This window comes from Gymnoscopelus microlampas (genome assembly GCF_963454915.1).
Source record: "Gymnoscopelus microlampas genome assembly, chromosome: 18".
In the NCBI taxonomy this organism is placed as follows: Eukaryota; Metazoa; Chordata; class Actinopteri; order Myctophiformes; family Myctophidae; genus Gymnoscopelus; species Gymnoscopelus microlampas.
Window position 1 is genome coordinate 3,792,573 of NC_139955.1, and position 21,615 is coordinate 3,814,187.

General features: G+C 40.5%; 1 protein-coding gene across 3 annotated transcripts in view; it reads right to left on the reverse strand.

The window, feature by feature from the left end:
• LOC311065346 (NACHT, LRR and PYD domains-containing protein 3-like) overlaps positions 1-21,615 on the reverse strand; it is a 48,527-nt gene that overhangs the window by 19,442 nt on the left and 7,470 nt on the right. For 2 of the 3 annotated variants that reach the window (XM_084085645.1, XM_084085644.1), the window contains exons 2-4: positions 4,076-4,189; positions 937-1,050; positions 9-118 (exon numbers count right to left, since the gene is read on the reverse strand). In XM_084085645.1, coding sequence (XP_083941771.1) covers positions 9-118; positions 937-1,050; positions 4,076-4,189 — 338 coding nt within the window. Of the gene's footprint in view, positions 1-8; positions 119-936; positions 1,051-4,075; positions 4,190-21,615 lie in introns of those variants that run through there. The other variant, XM_084085646.1, reaches the window with a different exon arrangement.

Here is a 21,615-nt window from a genome sequence, read left to right on the forward strand (position 1 = left end):
AGTCTTACTCTGTCCACAGCTGGTTTGACCGGGTGTCTTCAGTCCAGGTGTGGTTGTGAACGTCTCTCCTGAACATCTGGATGTCTGCTCAGTCACAACACTTCTCCTCTTCCTCTCTCTTTGGAGATGAAGACACTTTATTATGACAATATTCTTGGCTTATATATGGATATTTCCATACCGTTTGGTGTTGGTACGTATACTTTTATAGCGTTCAATCTGTCATGGAATTATACATTCATAATTATCCCTTCAATATAGTATTGCGCACTTTTTGTTTGACTGGTTAAGACGTATGTTTTTATGCATTGGTCTGTAAGTTCTAAACAAACATAATATTTTAAAATCTCCAGACATTTAAATCCCCTTGATTGTTCTTTTCATTTCTTATTGTTGGAATTCTGCCCAATTCTTGACCTTTTGTGTTTTTGGACAGTAGAGAAGTAGTAGTTAATGTGGTCACAGTAGTTACTTTATTTATTCATTTACAGATTGAATCTTTGTCCAGATGTATAGATGTCAGTTGAGTATATAAACTACCAGCTCCTCTCTATACTAGAGTAAAGATGACAGGTGTATAAACGACCAGCTCCTCTCTATACTAGAGTAAAGATGACAGGTGTATGAACTACCAACTCCTCTCTATACTAGAGTAAAGATGACAGGTGTATAAACTACCAACTCCTCTCTATACTAGAGTATAGATGACAGGTGTATAAACTACCAGGTCCTCTCTATACTAGAGTAAAGATGACGGGTGTATAAACTACCAACTCCTCTCTACACTAGAGTAAAGCTGACAGGTGTATAAACTACCAGCTCCTCTCTACACTAGAGTTTAGATGACAGGTGTATAAACTGCCAACTCCTATCTACACTACAGTAAGATGTCAGGTCTTTATTAGACTCCATGTCTGACTCTACTTAGTAACATACTTTGTGTGTGGAGGTCCAGGTTCATTACTGAAGTTAAAAGGAAGTCCTATAGACCGGTCACTCTTCATAGTCACACAGCTGGGTGTTGGAGACTCTGGTCTGTGGTGAACACTTCTGGAATCATACAAATATACCTACAATTATCATGTGAATGAAAAAGTCAGTTTGTTGCATAGACATTCCTAGTACTTTACAGTATAGCTGAAGTTTAAGTCATCTAGAACAGGGTTTGTCATGGTACTGTGTGCATGATGTCATGAAACAGAACCACCTGACCTCACAGTACATGACAGCTTGAAATGCTGCTGCATTTAAAGTCCAACTCATGAAGACCTCAGTTGAAAATATATGCATGTAAAAAGAATATGCTTTTAATTTTTATCAAGATTATCAGAGAGTTAAATGAAATAATTTGCTGTGTATATCTTATGTTGTTTAGGTCATTTGCACATCATGTAATTTAGCATGAAATCACTTTGTTAAGTTATAGTGTTGTGTATATCAGGGACGTGCAGAGGAAATTAGAGGGGCGGGACTAACATTTCCAAAAGGGCTCATTACGTTTTTGACATTTCTAGTCAGATTTATAGTCCGGGCCCTTAAGTCCATTTTTATGTTACAATAGTTCACTTTGTGATACAAGCGCCAAATTTGGCATGAACAATGCCTAGGACCTACTTTTGCAGAAAAGCCCGTTAGCCACGCAAAAAAAAAAACAATATGGCTGCCATTTTCCAAAATGGCTGCTGGCAAAAGACATATTATGTGTATTTTGACCTGGATTGTGATTCGATTTTGATTATTTTGGTATCAACATATAGTTTTGACTCCCCCCGCCCCCCATGTCTGGATCACACATTGTTCTAATCGTCACATTTGCAGGCACTCAGCCACAGCGGTAGCACTTGCATCTACCACGACGTTCAGTCTTGCACCGGCTTTTGTCAGTTGTTCACAAATGTGGTAAATTGGTAGAGTGTCATCCACGCTACTTGCCAAATGTCATCATCTGCTCGCCATCCCCAGCTGGCAGGGCTCTCTGTATGCATTTGACATACAGTTACCTTGATAAGTGGCATGCTTCACATGATGTGCAAGAGATGCCCTTGTAGGTGGAATGGCATCATAGGACCTCTGCTTCCATGCAAACAGGTAAAATCTTGCATCATCAACCCCATCACCAGTGCTGTTCTTGTCATACACTGTTACTGGTGGGTATTGACTGAGCTTCTGCAAGACATGAGACACTTCAGGCCACACTTGCCGGGTTTGCCATGCTGTCTTTTCGCCCTTTCCCACGAAAGGCTGACACGACATCACATCCAGTGAAAGTGTGAAAGAAAAGGATGCCAATGGATTTTTCAGGGCCTAGATTCTTCACTAAATCGTGAACTGGTAACCAACAACAATACAGTACAGTACAGTACTGTGCTATACAATAGCAAAACCGTACAGTACTGTGCTGTACAATAACAGAACAGTACAGTAAAGTACAGTGCTGTACAATAACAGTACAGTACTGTTTTGTAATGTGTTTGTCCTGTTTTAAGTGGTTACTTAGTTTTTACTTTACTGTTGTGTTCGTTTTATTTTGTCGTAGCGTTTCCTGTCTTGTCTCATTACCTTGTGATTAGTTTTATTTCTCCACCTGTGTCCCGTTAGTCCCTTAGCTCAGTGGTGTGCATTCTGTGCAACCTTTTTACAGTACACCCTCAGAAAACATTTGGATTATCTAAACACAATCCAGGTCAAAAACCACATAGCATGTCTTTCGCCGGCAGCCATTTTGGAAAATGGCAGTCATATATTTTTTTTTTGCGTGGCTAACGGGGGGAGGGGGCGGGGGGGAGTCAAAACTATATTTTGATGCCAAAATAATTTCAATTCAGGTAAAAAAAAAAATCACACCCTGTGTGAAGGAAGCGGTGCCTTTGATGAGCCCCGTTCTGGTGGGGAGTTTGTGTTGTCATCAATATTTGTTTATAGCCCAGCCAATAAGAATACAGAGGGGACATACGGACATACGGACGGACATACGGACAAAGTCAGATATAGAGCGGTTGGCACCACTAAAAAAAAAAAAAAAAAAAAAAAATGTCTTTAGCTGGCAGCCATTTTGGAAAATGGCAGCCATAGGGGCGGCATTGGCTCAGGGGTAGAGTGGCCGGGTAGAGTGAACTGGAAAACCGTAAGGTCCCCAGTTCGATCCCGGGCTGGGGGACTCCCCTAGAGTTAGTGTCGAAGTGTCCTTGAGCAAGACGCTGAACCCCTAATTGCTCCCGATGAGCAGGTTGGTGCCTTGCATGGTTTCCTCTGTCATCGGTGTATGAATGTGTGTGTGAATGGGTTAATGGCACAATCAATGTAAATCGCTCTGGATAAAAGCGCTATATAAATGCACCATTTACCATATTGTTTTTTTTTGCGTGGCTAACGGGGGGAGGGGGTGGGGTGGAGTCAAAACTATATTCTGATGCCAAAATAATCAAAATTGGATTATCCAATCACAATCCAGGTCAAAAACCACATAGCATGTCTTTCGCCGGCAGCCATTTTGGAAAATGGCAGCCATATTGTTTTTTTTTTGGGTGGCTAACGGGCTTTTGTGAAAAAGTAGGTCCAGAAGAAACTTTGTGGAAAATTTAGCGCTTGTATCAAAAAGTGAACTATCGTGTCACTAACAGAGTAACAGAGTAATATTCATCCAAAAGTAAGTGAGTAAAATGTATTGTTATAATAATACTGTTGTGATGTCATTCAACCTCTTAAACCTCAATATTCTCCTTTCCTCTCGCTTTCATCTCACCACATGCTCTCCCTTTAGATTGTTTACACTCCAAGAGACGGATAGCAAAATCAATAAATAAATACAATATTTGCAAGAGCCACAACCCCCCATATACTCCCTTTGTTCTGTTTTTATTTTATTAATTAATGAAGAGAGCCACACCTCTCCATGCCCTCGGGTACATGGCATGGAAAGGGGGCATTTGGATTTCTTTCACCATTGTAAATGTTGCATTCATGGTCTGGACAGAAGGCACTACTTACAAACGGGTAAAAGGGCAGGGGCTTAAACCCCCTTTGATGTCAATGTGTGTACATGCCTGGTGTTTATTGTAAAGGAGGATTCAAATACCTCTTGTGTGGAGGTCCAGGTTCATTACTGAAGTGAAGAGGAAAGTCTTTAGACCGGTCACTGTTCATAGACACACAGCTGGCTGTTGGAGACTCTGGTCTGTGGTGAACACTTCTGGAATCATACAAATTTACCTACAATTATCATGGGAAATAAAAAGTAAGCTTGCTCAAGATTATTTTATTGTTACGTCCCTTTATTCAATAATAGGAGAGGAACATTATTGGCTTTCGGTCCTCTTTTTTTCCCAGCAAGATAAAATAACCCCCTCTGGACATCATACCCAGGGGGTGTTATTTTATCTTGTGCATCATGCCACCTCACACTACAAACACAGGAGATAGGCTCCTGACCTATGGGCCACATGGCTCAGCAAGGCACCTTATACAGTATATATTCCATAGTTGGTTACATACTGTAGATAGGACATGAACACAAGAAGTCAGTCTGTATATTGCAGCTTCTCCACTGAAGCCTCACCACTGTTGATTCATGGTGGCGCTATAGCAGGCTGCTTCACGTTTTGACCTATACAAATTGTTAACCATAAGTTGTACCATAACAAAAATATGTATAGTGTTGTAGAGTTATGTATATTGTATAGTGTTATAGTGTGTATATTGTATAGTGTTATAGTGTGTATATTGTATAGTGTTATAGTGTGTATATGTGATCCCTACTGGTAAAACCTTCCCCAAGTCGCGTCTGTGGAAACAGAGTAAAAATGGGAATTTAAAGGGATTGTAGGCAACATTAAGCCTAAATTTGAAAAATATTTATATATATATATTTTGCATTTTTTCCCCTCTATCAGCCACTATATAATGATGCTGGGGTGTTTTCCTGCATTGAAACACAGTCCTCTTTCTGAAATCCGTATTTTCCCTACTGTTTATGTTTGTCCGGGGCGTAAATTAACGCATTTGTGCGCGTCCGTGTCCGTGTGAACTTTTTACATTCGGTTTTAAAACACTCTCAAACTTCTTTTTTGAGGCACAGAATTTACTTTTAAAATAGCGTTTGGATAGAATTTAGTTGTTTAACTTCATATATGTGGTCAATTTATCATGAAAGAGCCTATTTAAACATAAAAATTCAGAGAACCGGCAGGGGCAGTTCCGCGAATTGTATCCGAATAAAGCAACCTATATTCGGCATGGCGCATATAGAAGTCCCCTTAACTCTATGGAAGCCCTCCCTGTGTCACCCCCTGGTGGTCGGGGAAACAAACTGCTGAAGTTTTTTTCTTTGTCTCTGAACTTGCCTACAATCCCTTTAACTTAGATTTTTTTCTTTTGTGTTTTTCGTTTTTTTTCCATATTAACACAGTTCGAATGTTGAAGAAGGTTTGTATTCTATAAGAAAGCCGTTTTATAGTCATTAAATGGTTACAATTAGATTGTGAACATGCCTCTGTTTGTGAGAGATTTTCTGTGTGTATTTTGGGGGTTGAACATTCATGTCCAGCATTTGCATAGAGTTTTCGATTGGCCTGGCTATAGGCATCGTTCTCCGGTTTCACTCTGAGCACCGCCTATCTTCCCACAATGAGCCAGTGTTCCCAGGTAAAAAAAAGTAGTATACTTTAGTATTATGAAAAATATAATATAAGTGTACTAATATTATTAAAAGTATACTTTGGATTTTTGTACTTAATTAAAAGTATATTAAAAAATAAACGTATACAAAGTATACTTAAAAAAAGATGTAATTAAGTTCAACTTCAATGTACTAAAAATAAATATACTAATTATGGAATACTTGAAATGCATTTTGAATGTACTTATCCAAAGTGTACTTTATGCAAAGTATATTTTTAATGAAATGTAAGCACACTTTTTAAAAGTACACTAAATTGAAACTGCTTAATAGTGTAATTTTAGTGTACTTAAGAAAAGTGTATTTATAGTAAAGTCATTTGTAATACACTGTTAGTCTAATATATGTAATTGTACTATAATTGCACTCCATTGCAAATGTATTTTAATATACTAAAAAGAAGTGTACTTTAATGTAAGTATATTAAAAGTTGTATGCCAATGTCCCAGCCAGCACGCCCACGTGGGTCCCATGTGGGTTCAAGGTGGGCTAAACCATATGAGCCCCATGTCGGCATGTCAGCGGGATCCACATGGGTCCCATCTGGGATGCCCATGTGGGCCTTACGTGGGTACTACCTGGGCCCCACATGGGCCCCATGTGGGCTTTAGGTGGGTTGTACCTGGGCCCCACATGTGCCCCATGTGGGCTTTAGGTGGGTTCTACCTGGGCCCCACATGGGCCCCATGTGGGCTTTAGGTGGGTTCTACCTGGGCCCCACATGGGCCCCATGTGGGCTTTAGGTGGGTTCTACCTGGGCCCCACATGGGCCCCATGTGGGCTTTAGCTGGGTACTACCTGGGCCCCACATGGGCCCCATGTGGGCTTTAGGTGGGTTCTACCTGGGCCCCACATGGGCCCCATGTGGTCTTTAGGTGGGTACTACCTGGGCCCCACATGGGCCTCATGTGGGCTTTAGGTGGGTTCCACCTGGGCCCCACGTGGGCCCCAACTAGGCAAGTCTATATGGGACCGAGGTGGGTCGCAACTGGGATGCCCATGTGGGCTTTAGGTGGGTTCTACCTGGGCCCCACGTGGGCCCCAACTAGGCAAGTCTATATGGGACCGAGGTGGGTCCCAACTGGGATGCCCATGTGGGCTTTAGGTGGGTTCCACCGGGGCCCTAGGTGGGTCCCATATGGTTTTAAGGTGGGCTAAACCATATGGGCCCCATGTCGGCATGTCAGCGGGATCCACTTGGGTCCCATCTGGGATGCCCATGTGGGCTTTAGGTGGGTACTACCTGGGCCCCATGTGGGCTTTAGGTGGGTTCTACCTGGGCCCAAGGTGGGCCCCAACTAGGCAAGTCTATATGGGACCGAGGTGGGTCCTAACTGAGTTTGTTTGTGCAATGGTTCCTTTGATTTCCAACGTGGGTCCTAATAAGATTTAAATATAAATAAAATAGATTAAGCAGCAAACATGAACCGTGTTAATTCTTGTAAGCAAACCTAAAGTAAAAATTGGGTATAAGATTTTACACGTCTTCAGTTTTACCAGGATGAAAATAGACAATATATATTTTGACAAATGTATTAAAAACAATATTACAAGATAATGAAAATACAATGACAATAAAGTGAGATGGCAAACACATCAAATGTGCAAGTGTACATACAGTATATACATAAAATCACAAAAATGCAAAATAATATTCCGACAATGCGCCACAGAGACTATTAACAGAACAATATATAAGAATAAAAATGGTCCAAAAAATAAATAAATAGTGTATAAGAGGTGCATCAAAAACTTCCATTGTCCATGTAACAGGGCCAAGGGATTCTGAGATCCAGTTTCATGTTGCAGATGAATCTGGGCCCTCTGTGTGCCTGGGTGTCTCTTGAGCCTTTCTGTTTAAAGCCCCAGTGACAGAACCAACCAAGCATTGTGCTGCTATGGGGAGAGAAAGAGAGACAGAGTCATTGTCTACTGGGGTGGTGCATCATCCAGTTGTGGAAGCTGTCTCTGAACTCAAACTTTGTTTCCACCTCTATCACGAGCCCCAGTGAAGGACTTGGAGAGAGCCTTCTCTGCATCCTTGTGTTCTTCAGTCCTCCTAATAGAAATGACAAGAAGCCAACTGTTAGAAATTATAGAATTCTGAAACTTTCCATTACTGTATATGCTGTGGCATGCCTTCTACTGGTATACATCAAATGTGTTGCCACATTACATTTAAAGTTAGACAGATAAAGACATATCAATGTCTTGGCATTCACCAAGACAAGCAGGAAGAATGCCCGAACTGAGCAGCATAAAACAGCATGAAAATAAAGTTTAGCTTGAGAACAGAGTAATGCACAATCTACTACTTAAAGAGATCAGTACAGCATTTAAATATTTACTTACTTAGTTATGAAAAGAGAAATCCATCACAAGGCAATTCTCCTCTCTGCTTTGCTCCTTGAGTCCTTTGTCAGTTTAAATTTGAATTTAGTGGACAAAAACAGGGGGCCTTTAGGACCCAAAGCAAGCAGGACCTTTAGCTGTCCTTAGAAATGCCTGAGCAAATAAACAATAAATAAATAACAATAGAATACTAACTGAAAACTAAATACAATGGCCTTGCCTGTCTTAAGTGTGTAATACTGCATACAAGCAAACATCACCAGCCTTAATCAACATAACCTGTGCTGATGTAAACATTCGACTTTCTAAATGAACACCCGAGCTCGCTCTCTCTCTCTCTCTCTCTCTCTCTCTCTCTCTCTCTCTCTCTCTCTCTCTCTCTCTCTCTCTCTCTCTCTCTCTCTCTCTCTCTCTCTCTCACACACACACACACACACACACACACACACACACACACACACACACACACACACACTCTCTGTCTTTCTAAAAGAAAGAAATGTGTGTCCCCACTGCTGCCTAAGCTAAGGCTATTTTTTTTTTTAACTTTTCTGACTAATCCATATTACAATAAAAAATTAAAACTAACCTTTAAAGAAAGAAATAAACTAAACCTCCACCCCTCCAGCCCCAGACTATTCTGGCATGGCTTTGAAGTGATAATTTGCATACCCATTGTTTCATTGTTGCTATCTGTGTGTGACCCCCATAGGGCAGTGTTTATCAACCTTTTTGGTGCCAAGGTACACCTGGCTTAGCCAAAATATCCCAGGGTACACCTAGATATATGGTGCATATATATATATATATATATATATATATATATATATATATATATATATATATATATATATATATATATATATACACACACTATACACACAGATTATTGGGCAGGTATATAAAGAAACCTTGACCATTACAAATATATACATCTTTGGCCTACAAATATATACTGTCTGAATGAAAGCCATAATATTTTGGCACACTGAGTATAGCAACATTGTATGCCTTTCATTGCTTTCAAGGCAAAAAACAAACCATGTCACTCTGGCTTTCATGAATATTCAAGGCAAAAAAAGTACCATATGTCATTGCTATGCGCTAACTGCTAGCATCAAACTCTGCTGGAATTGATAGTTTTAAACTCTCTAAAATGGATCTAAAATGTTGTGCTTACCTCGACAATAAGTGTTGTCCCTATCTACTTCAATGGACTACTTTATTTGGGCTGTTTGCTGGATTCTTTTTTTTTAACGAGGCAACGAGCAACGACAACGAGCGTGCGTGCGCGCACACACACACACACACACACACACACACACACACACACACAGACACACTCTCACAGGCTGCAGGCTGCAGGCAACCCTGGCAGTCAGTGGCTGCACAGGACAACTATTTGCATTCCTGGGTGACGGTCCCTACACTGAATGGACTCGGCCGTGGCTGTGTGTGAAACGGATGATGGCCGTATCGATTGACGGACGCGCCATTGTTCTCGAGGGGCTGGTTTCACACGTTCTTCAAAGCTCACGGTACACCTCGCAAGTACCCGCGGTACACTTAGTGTACCATCTACCGCGGTTGATAAACACTGCCATAGGGTCACACACAGAGAGACAGCCATTAACAGGCAGTCAGGGGGAGGGGATTTAGTCTGGATTTGACCAGGAGAATACAAATGTACTGTAACTGAAAAAAGCAGAACGCTCTGAATCCACAAGCTTATGAACATATTGTATTATCATTGCTCCCTATCACAAATGACACATTTATACTCATATCTAAGAAAAAGTGAGTTGGGTAGCTGCCCCTTTAACCACTTAAACCCTTAGTAAACTTGTACTTGGTCTGATCTTTTTCCCCCCTCTACACCAAACCTCTTTGCCAAAAATAGCCGATCTACAAGTTTGAGCTTGTAGATTGGTTTATTAGCCAGGGATCCTTTTAATGGTTACCAGTTAAACGGTTTACAGTTAAACAGTTAAACTGCCATGGCCATCTCTAATAAATATAAACAAATACTTAAAAACTTAAAAATACAATTTAATGTCCAATCTGTATGGTAGAGTATGTTCATACAATATAACTTATACTATATTATATATAATTGGGGTGGTTGCATTTTGTCTCCCTGCTCTTCTATTGAGACACTTTGATTGTGTCAAAGGTCATGTCTCACCTAGACAGAGGATCTGACACAAATTCTGTCCTGATGGTCAAGATTGAAATCATCCCCTGAGCAGGCAGGCTCTATCTTAATGGTAAAATATGTCAGCACTTGTGAAGGAAACTGGGTTAAAATCCGGGGTAAAAGAGGAAGATATAAACTGCTCACAAAATGTAAGGAAACTTGAATTTGGGCCATTATATCTCCCCTTTACTAATACCAATCAGTAAAGTGTTATATATCATTTTTATCGGTGATTAGTCACCTTTACAACAAGGTACAGCTTGTAAGCATCGGGCATTCATGGAATGAGCAACACAGGCAAACACGTGGGTAGCGCCGAGCAAAAATGTGCCAAAATGGCCTGTTAGACTTTTCTGCTGACATTCAATGTCGTGACATTCAATGGGCTTCAGGTGTGTGCCAGTCACAGGTGTGTGACTGCCTCACAGGTGAGTGACCTCCTGAATATGGGTTCTGCAACTTTGTTGAGTTTGTGTATGCTCCAAGCAGCAACACTGCCCCCATGGAAAGATGCCACTTTTGTCAGGATAAGGCCCGTGCAACAGGGCAAGTGAAGTTGTGTTCCGTTATGCAGAGTGACAGCATTATTTGGTGTTAGCCCTGGTACCATTTCCAAACTTAGGACTAAGTTCTGTGAGACTGGTGAATTCAACAAGGAAGACAACCCAGACCCCTTGCTTCACTGACGAACCATAGATTTACAGGCAAGATTTGCGCAACGGTACATGCTCAGGTGCCAGTCACACACCTTTGACTGGCACACACCTGCCTGCAAATGGTACCAGGGCTGACATCAAATAATGCGTAATCTGCGTAATGGAACACCAGCTTCACTTGCCCTTCACGGGCCTTATCCTGAAGGTACAAACGTGGCATCTTTCTATGGGGGCAGTGTTGCTGCTTGGAGCATACACAAACTCAACAAAGTTGCAGAACCCATGTTGCAGAACGTAAAGTTGCAGAACCCACCTCTCAGCAGGTGTGTGCTGGCAGGTCGCTCAAAACAAGAGCGATTACCAGCAAACGCATATTGGGTGATTTTGGCACATTTTTGCTCGGCAATACCCACACATTTGCTCATTCCATGAATGCCCGATGCTTACAAGCTGTACCTCATTGTAAAGGTGACTAATCACAGACAAAAATGATATATAACACTTTAATGATTGGTATTAGTAAAGGGGAGATATAATGGCCCAAATTCAAGTTTCCTTACATTTTGTGAGCAGTTTAGTACAACTTAAAATGGGGTTGAATATTTTGTCTGTCTTTGTGAGCTTGTAGATTGGCTTTTTGGCCTTAGCGTTTAGTTTGGCAGTGGTAAAACAAAAACAAATGTTTCTGTTTACACATTAATCGATTTATAGTGAGTGAGTGAGTGCGCGTGCGTGTGTGTGTGTTCCAACCCATGCCCAGTTAGCCCATATGTACATGCCAGTTAGCCCACATGTACACCACGTGGGAAACACATGGGCCTGCCCACTTCCAACCCATGCCGGTTAGCCGACATGCAGCCCACGCAGGAACCACGTAGGCTTGCCCGCCGCCAACCCATGCGGGTTAGCCCACATGCAGCCCACGCAGGAACAACGTGGGCTTGCCCGCCTCCAACCCATGCCGGTTAGCCCACATGGGCTTGCCCGCCTCCAACCCATGCCGGTTAGCCCACATGCAGCCCACGCGGGAACCACGTGTGCTTGCCCGCCTCCAACCCATGCCGGTTAGCCCACATGCAGCCCACACGGGAACCACGTGGGCTAGCCCGCCTCCAACCCATGCCGGTTAGCCCAAATGCAGCCCACGCGGGAACCACGTGGGCTTGCCCGCTTCCAACCCACGCCCAGTTTGACCACATGCAGCCCACGTGGGACCCTCATAATTTGCCCAGTTCAAGCCCATGCCCACTTGGTACCCAAGTAGCCCGCATTGGGCCCATATGGGTCCCACGTGGGCGTGCTGGCTGGGGTACTTTGAGATAGTATACTAAATTACTAATACCTATAAGTGAGCTTTTAGTGTACTTAAGAAGAGTACATTTATTTTCAGTCATTTGTAATACAGTGTTAGTATACTTTATTTAAGTGTACTTTAATTGCACTCCATTAGAAATGTATTTAATATAGTTAAAATAAGTGTACTTTAATGTAAGAACATTGAAAGTCGTATGCCAGTGTACTTTGAAAAAGTATAATAAACTACTAAAGCTTATAAGTGTACTTTTAGTATACTTAACATAAGTACATTTATTTTTCAGACATTTGTAATACACTGTTAGCATACTTTATTTTAGTGTACTTTAATTGCACGCAAGTAGAAATGTATTTAAATATACTTAAAATAACTGTACTTTAATGTAAGTATATTAAAATGATATGCCAGTGTACTTTGAAAAAGTATACTAACTTACTAATACTTATAGTAGGAATTAAGTGTAGTTTAAGAATGTTATAATACACTATTTCTATGCTTCATTAAAGTATACTTTAATTTAACTTCAGTATATGTTTATTAAATTATAATAATACAAAATGCATTATAATAATTTTAAGTTGTATTTTAGTGCACTTTTAAAAATGATACCAAATTGCAAATACCTATAGTGTTAATTTAGTGCACTTATGAAAAGTACACTTATTTTCATGCCTTGTGTAACATACTATAAGTATGCTTTATGAAAGTGCCCTTTAATTTTACTCAGTTAGAAATGTACGTAAGTATGCTTATTTTAATGTAAGGTCATTTTAAAATGAATTTAGTGTACTTTAAAAAGTATGATTATTTGCAAATCCTTTTTAATATACTATTAATATGCTTTATTAAAGTGTAGAATAATTTAAATACATTAAAAGTCCTGCAATCCTGAGACTGCATGCTGCACTGGCTTCCACGTGATTGGTCAGAGTCACAGGGTTCCCTTTCAGCAGAGCCATTGGCTCTCCCTTTCAAATTTGCAGTCATGTGAATAGGCCTATAAATGTTTTAAATTGCACATTTGCAGACTGCCTTCAAGAGGTTTCAGTGGGCTTTAATTAAACTTAAAGGGTTAGTTCAGATTTTTTGAGTATTTTTTGTAGGAAATACTTACCATTAATGTAGTGGTTGCAAAGGTATTAATTGATTGCCCGAGTCCCGTGGTCAGAGTTATGGTCCGTTTCTGATAAATATGAAGTAGTTCCGGTAGATTAGTAGATTTGGTGGGGGCCGCTCATTAAAAATAAATTAATTAAAAAAACTAGCGTCATTTGTATTGTTCACCTATTTCTACCATATAGAGAAAGTTTCGTTCAATTTCGACCCCTCGAACATGGTACTAATGTTTGTGTCCAGAATCACTACGCCGCGGCAGCCTACTCACGCACAAAATATATGCTTTTTCCTTTTTTTCGATTAAAAAAAAAAAAAATCAATTTTCTACACGGACCATTTTCAGTGTAACACCACCGGAACGGAACTATTTGCGATCCGGTTTTGCCGTTCCCGTCGGCCTCCATTCTAAAGCGCACACAAAAACGCCATTTTCTCCCTTGTAGTTTTTTTCTCCTCGGTCATCACTGTTTAACATAAACCGTTCTAACTACAACATTTGCCCCGTTTGACACGTGGTCTGCACTAGTACACACAGGGACATGTGCACGATGTTTACAAACAGTGCATCGCGCATTCTTAAGGATTTTAACGGGGTCTATGGCGACATGAAAAAAACAAAAAACAACAAAAAAACCTTGGCACTGGTGAGTACATTATAAGATTAACCTCTGGCGGTGGATGTGTTAAAGGTGGAAAAATTGAGCTGGTCAGTCACATCTTATAAATACCTGGGCATTTGACTAGACTCCAAGCTCTCATTTAAGATTCATGTGGAGAACCTTATTAAAAAACTAAGAGGACAGATTGGTTTCCTCTACAGAAACAGGTCCTGCTTTTCCTTTACCAGCTGAAAAAGCAGTTATTCAATCTGTCATAATGTCTGTGTTTGACTATGGTGTTGTGCTATACATGCATGCTTCAACCTCCACACTTAAGCCTCTGGATGCAGTCTACCACAGTGCCCTACGTTTTATCACTGGTGATGATTATCTCACCCTCAAGTGAGTTGGCCATCTCTCGCAGTACGGAGAGAGCAGCATTGTATGTTATTTATTTATAAGGCCTTGTGTGGTAAGCTTCCTTTGTACCTATCTTCGCTTTTAGAGCCAAAGGTTACTGGACATGCAACGCGTTCACAATCACACATTAGATATACAAGTCCACGTAAGAGCAGTGAACAAGGAAAAACTGCTTTCATGTATTATGCTCCACACAAATGGAACAAACTTCAGGACTCTCTGAAACTGGAGCGATTGGTCTCAATAGAAACATTTAGGGTACTTCTTGAGGACCCATTGCATAGTAACTGCTCCTGTTTCATGTAACACTATATTTATTTGTATCTGTGATGATCGTAATTTGATTCAAATGTTTGTTATGGTTTTTCATTATGTATGTATTTCATTTGTTTTAAATGCTGTTATCAGGGTGTCCTTGAAAAAGAGAGGTTTGCTCTCAATGGTCTACCCTGAATAAATAAAGGAAAGAAAGAAAAATTAGATCAAATCAAATCTGTATAATTATGACTCCAACCTGGACTGAAATGAAAAAAAAAAAAAAACATGAATGACTCTCCTCTGTTTTCCTCCAGTAGACACTAGAGGCTCAGAGTCATTAAAGGAGACACACCATGAAAAAAAAAAATATATATATATTTAATATCATATGGTGTATGTCCCTCAAACCATTTTCAGAAGGTTTGACCCTAAATCAACACTCAGATATACTCATCCCAAGTCAATTCTCTCAGGCTTATAAAGCACTTTCAGCTGCAATACCAAAACGTCCTGTTGGGCAGAGGGGTGCTACTGAGCAATTCTGTCTGTCAAAATACATGGGCAGAAAGTGATGTAAGCAAACATTGCCATTCTGAGATGGCCTGTTCAGACACGCCCATTCTGAAAATCTCTGAAATGAGAATGAATGACTGAATGTTAAAAAAAAAAAATGTGGGGGTACAAGAGACACTGGGGAGCCCAAAAAAAAAAAAAAAAAAAAAAAAGTGAAATTCATGGTGTGTCTCCTTTAAGTTATAAAGTCATAAAAGGTTGGTCAGTATTTTCAAAGCAGACATTATAATTATCTATGGTTTACAATGTTCAATAATATGTCACAATGTGATGCATTAATAGAAGGTCTGCTATGGAAAGGTAGAGGGTCATATTCCACTTGAAGGGTCCATTTGGTTACATGTTTTACTCTCTCAGAGTTAAATTAACACTGATATTTTTACTGTAAACACAGACGTGGCTTATACTATGTCTTACAACTGTGAGAACCATATATTATATATACAAAGTAAAATAATATAATATACAAAAACATGTTGTATATTATAATCAGCAGTGTTGTAAAGTTGTGCACTGCAAAAGGATTTATGTTTTGTTATGTAGGCTAGGCCTAAACCATTCATTTATTTAGTTTTACAACATTTAGTTTAATGTTAAGACATTTATGTTTGGAGGAGAGTGATTATCCACACATGTTAAAACACTTTATAAATAAGAAAGGAGTTCATAATATGTATTTAGATCAAATAAAAACATTCGGAGGGAAAAGGTTGAAGGTTAAAAAAAAAAAAAAATCTCTCAAAAGAAAAAACCCAAACAGTACATTGGCATCTACATTGAACATTAGACACATTTCACAAGATAGATTTGTCCGTTGAACAAGATAAAATAAAGTGCTTCTTTAAATATGAGTTAGATATTAAACTTTATGATTATATGAGCTGCCAATGCAACATGATAACAGAGACAGTAGAGGTCAGGTGGTTTTACTGGTTGTACATCTATCTGTAAATGCACAAAATGTGTGTCTGTGCACGCACGCACACATGCCTTTGTGTGTGTGTGCAGGCACGTGCACACATAGACATAAAAGATCTTGTTGGATGCGTGACTTTGAGGACATTAAGCACACAATGATACATTTTCAGATTTTTCAGGGTTTCGGGCCTAAAAGCATGGTAATTGTTCGTAAAAGAAAAAATCCAATAAGTGCCCTTTTGAAATTCCAGCCCCTGCCTCTCAAAACCCCTATGCACGTGCATGCGTGCGTGCGTGCGTGCGTGCGTGCGTGCGTGCGAGTTTAATAAAACTAAATCATGTGTTTTTTTCTGATAGTTTTATATTCTGACCTCTGATCAGTAGAGTGGTGTCCATCTCTGAAAGTAATAAATCCTTCCTTGGAGCGCCGGCGGTCACTCTTCATGGAGACCCAGCTGGGTTCAGGAGACTCTGCTCTCTGCTGATCAACCCTGACAGGAAGATAAGGAACCATTGAGTGTTTAGAATGATCACTGGAGGATTTTAAAGTTATCTGAAATTAAAAAAATATATATATGTTTATCTTGACCCATCACAATGCATTGACACAGTGAAATGGTTTTCATGACCTGATTTTTTTATCCAGACAAAATCTTGCTTTTAATTAATGTTTTCTTCTATTCTCATTCCATCAGCATCAGGACAGCATCAAGTTTCAGTAAAAATCATAATTCCTGTAGATACTAGTCAGAATTCATAACACGACTTATTGTGATAATACAGTGTGAAACTAGCATTATAATTGTCAATGCAGGTTTTATTTTAAAGTCTCTCTCTCTTAATGGCAGTTGGCCAACAGCTTTTACATGCATTACCAAAATGTTATATACCACAATGTGTGTGTGTGTGTGTGTGTGTGTGTGTGTGTGTGTGTGTGTGTGTGTGTGTGTGTGTGTGTGTGTGTGTGTGTGTGTGTGTGTGTGTGTGTGTGTGTGTGTGTGTGTGTGTGTGTGTGTGTGTGTGTGCGTGCGTGTGTGCATGCACATAAACCAGGCCTCTCTCCCCATCCAGCTATGTCTACCCCTTGTTAAACTTTATGATTATACAGCATGAACTGTTTCAACATGTTCCGTATCAAAGTGTAACAACATCAGGATGATAGCAGACCAACACAACACAATGACAATCAAAGACATTAGAGGTCAGGTGGTTTATTATGTCTATTAAATATTGAACATTAACTATTATTATAATCTACAGTACGTCTCATACCACTCATATACTCTAAGCTGGTTTCTGCCCTGGCCGCTCCAGTACTGGACAGTAGCTCCTTTACTATGTTTCATCTGTTTCAATTAAAACAGGCCTCCAGATCATTAAGGCCGCCCCTGGTACTGGATAATCTTTACCAACACATTGAGGATGGTTTGAATGTAAACTAATAACTAAAGCATATTTGTATAGATGTCTCTGCTGCCTATGACACAGCACTGTACAGAGGTCAACGTCAACACACTACTGGACATGAACTCAACTTATGCTAAGTCATCAAAAACCTGAACAACAACAACAGACACTTTTACGTCCAGCTGAACGACCAGAGGAGACCAGGGGCCTGTTCCTCAAAAGGGAATTAGAGCTTAAGCCTGGCTTTAACACCTATCCTGGCTTAATTTAGCCAGGATTAGGGCTGAATCGGTTCCTCAAAAGCTGAATTAGCTTGAAGATTAGTTTAGCCAGTTCACCCTGGCTAAGTTTAGCCATGACCCGATTCCTCAAAAGAGAATTGAAGCAAGCCTACCTGCAATTTAGCTGTGAAGTTAGCCTGGTCAGGAGCAGGCTAACAGCCAAGCTTACTTAATCCAGTGCCTTTGTTCTTCAAGTTTTTCCACAGTTAATTCAACACATGTGTTTGTATGGACTAATTTGAATGACCCTGCATTCAAATAAAATGAAATAAATACAATAAGATATAATCAAATTAATTATATTACTGAAATAGTGTGTGACCATGAATCATAATTGTTTCACAATGACTCATGTGATATGTCATTGTCACTCTGTTAACACTATAGTTCATATTGTTGTTAGATGTTTGATAATATATTACAGATTTTTTTAAATGTTATAAAAAATGTCTGATATATATATATATAAATAAATTATTAGTATTAGTAATTATTAGTTACGGGTTTAAAACAGCCTTTCACTGAATGTAAGTGAGGAGCATATTTTAAATTATCAATTTCTAGTCAATATGGAGGAATATTTTTTTTATTTCTTGTCCACTTTTGGAGTTACATCATGATGGCAAGGTAACTACACCACAACCCAAACCTCTACCAAAGTGGTCTTGCAAATGTGGGGTTATTGCGCGTCAACCCCCCCCCCCCCCCCCCCACCCTTCTCCGTGCGTCCCGTCGCGGCCCCCGTCGCGGTCACCCCCCGCCCCCCACCCCGTGCGTCCCGTCGCGGTCAACCCCCGTCCCTGGGCGTCCCGTTGCCCACCCGACCCCCGTTCCGTCGCAAACACACACACACACACACACACACACACACACACACACACACACACACACACTTTGCCACGCTTTCTCCCTGGATCTATTTATTGCGGTCGCGTTTCCTTTATTGCTTCATACATTTTACTTCCTTGTATGATTTCATGAGCTGCTGCAGTGCTGCTGTACAGCCACAGAGAAGAACGCCGCTCTGGTTTTAGGCTCCATGATTGGTCAAGTTCAAGGATTCTGCTATCGACTTTCATGGTCTTTTATAGAAATACGTGAAGCCTGGCTTTATTATCCTGGCTGGACATAGCCTGGCTTGACAAGGCCTAGCTCGACAAAGTGGCTCCTTTTCAGCCTGGCTTTGCTTCGAGGAACGGAATAAACGAGGCTTATATGGACCCGACTTTGTCAAGTCTGGATTTGGCTTAAGTCCAGGCTTAGTTTATTCACATTTTGAGGAACAGGCCCAAGGTATCATACTGGTCTCCCTCCTTTTCAACATCCTCACAACACAATCAGAGTCCCTGCCCTTTTCTGTACCCAAACCTTTAGGTACAACTCACGGCCAAAGCAGTGCTCCAATTCTCTCCCAACTTGCTACAAAAATCGCTGATGGCTTTTCTGACAGTAACATCTACTTTATTTTCCACCTTCACATGTGTCTCCACTTCTAATAATCATAAAGTGTTTGCAATATTTCAGCGCGCAGTTTACTTCCGGGATGTGTGCAACGTCAAAATGATCACTGATTTGACAAGCCCATCATGTGTGAGAAACAAGCATTACCACATCCGTGAAACGGGCGAGAAACAAGCATTGCCACATCCGTGAAACGGGCGAGAAACAAGCGCTGCCGTGGTCTATGAAAACGGGCCCAAAAGAAGCGACCAAATAAGCCGAAAATACCTTACAAAATAAGCACACCTGTGTGTTTGTCATCAAGCTGCGATGCACACCCCTACTCGCGCTGGCCGCTCATACTTATTCCAACTGTTGTGTTCACTACAACTCATGCTAACAACAACACGTTGACTTGAGAAGCTCTATTTTCTTACACAAACTAATCACCATGTCACAGAGAACACGGCGGCACGGCGGGAGGGAGGGAGACAGAGAGAGAGAAAGAGAGAGAGAGAGAGAGAGGCTATGTGTTGCACACTCTCCTAATATTACAGATGACCGTGTACATCGTATACTTGGAGAGGGTGTATCTGGCCGATCTATGAAGTGGGCGGTACGTCACACTAGATGTGAGGCCCGCGCAGCAGGCCGAACTTCTAGTATACACAAATGACACATGATGGGAGAATGAACATTGAATTAAATATGAATTTAGCTTTTTCTAGATGTGTATTCACCCCTGATTCACACACAGAGACAACAGACTCATTTAAGATGCTGAACTAATTATAATAAAGACATTGTGATAGTTTTACATTCTGACCTCTGATCAGTAGAGTGGTGCCCATCTTTGAAGTCCTTATGTAAACCCTTGGAGTGGTCACTCTTCATGGAGACACAGCTGGGTTCAGGAGACTCTGCTCTCTGCTGATCAACCCTGACAGGAAGATAAGGAACCGTTCAATGTTTAGAATGATCACTGGAGGATTTTAAAGTTATCTGAAATAAAAAGGCCTGACCCTCCTGATGACATAAATATATTTATCTTGACCCACCCCAATGCACTGACACAGTGAAATGGTTTTCATTTCCTAAAAATTAAATCCAGAAAAAATTGTGCTTTTAATTTAGTTTTTCTTCTATTCTCATTCCATCAGCATCAAGACACTCACACAGTCAGACCTTCTGGGAATCTCCGGTGGTGATGTGTTTTGGTTTACCGTAAATCCTCTAATAGTGACCCAGGCTTTTATTTGTTTCAACTGTAGCGGGCACCAGGTTTTTATTGAAAGGAGGTATATATAAGAGAGACCTATATTTATATTTTTCAAACGGATCAGAATGAATGAATGAACATGTTGTGTCAGTTTGAACAAAGTAAAATGTACTGGGTTCATTTATTTAAATCAAGTACTTATTGTAAGTCGCTTTGGATAAAAGCGTCTGCTAAATGACTGTAATGTAATGTAATGTAAGTACTGTATGAAATAAACAGTGCCGTTAAAGCTGCTCACTGGTCATTTTAACTTTAAATCAAGTAACTTTACCTGAGCCTCCATATACCACAATACTGGTATAAAGGTAAGAATCAAGATAATTCTGAAGTAGGCTTACTCTCTTGGTAAACATTAACCAAGAGGGGGGGGGGGGGGTGTATATGGGGACATTTCATCTATCCTAATATCAGGAGCAGTAGCGCTACAGGGAAACAGTTATGTCTTGCTCAGTGACATGTAGTATATTAGAATAAGCATATAGTCTAGAAAATACTACATAATGAACACACACAAAGAACTGACCAACTGAAAGAACTGAACAGACACTCATCCCCCCAGGATGTCACACACAGCGCCTAGTAAGGCATTCCCGATTAGGGACAGAAACCCTAAACCTAAAAGGCCCATTCTCTTAGGAGGTCCAGATGTCCAGTATCCAGGGGTCATCTGACCTTAGTTTGACCAGTATATTGTCTTAACCAACTCACACAATAGCCTTACACACACACCAAACTACTTAGCTTAGCACATACACATTTACACACATAGTTTCAGCACTTGTAACACACACACACACACACACACACACACACACACACACACACACACACACACACACACACACACACACACACACACACACACACACACACACACACACACACAGGACACACACAGTTAGACATCTGGATCAGAACACATACACCTCGTGCACAAGCCTATAGAAAACAGCATGCATGTGCATACACATTGGGTATAAAGATCCACTCTTGAGCTGAGTTCTGTCTCTTTTCCTCCTGAAAACTGCCATGTCCTGACCTGTGTAACCATGTAAGTAATTCTCTTCTCTCCTTAATAAAATCAACTGAGGAGAAGGAATGCCTGGACTCTTTAATTCTCCTTAAACAAG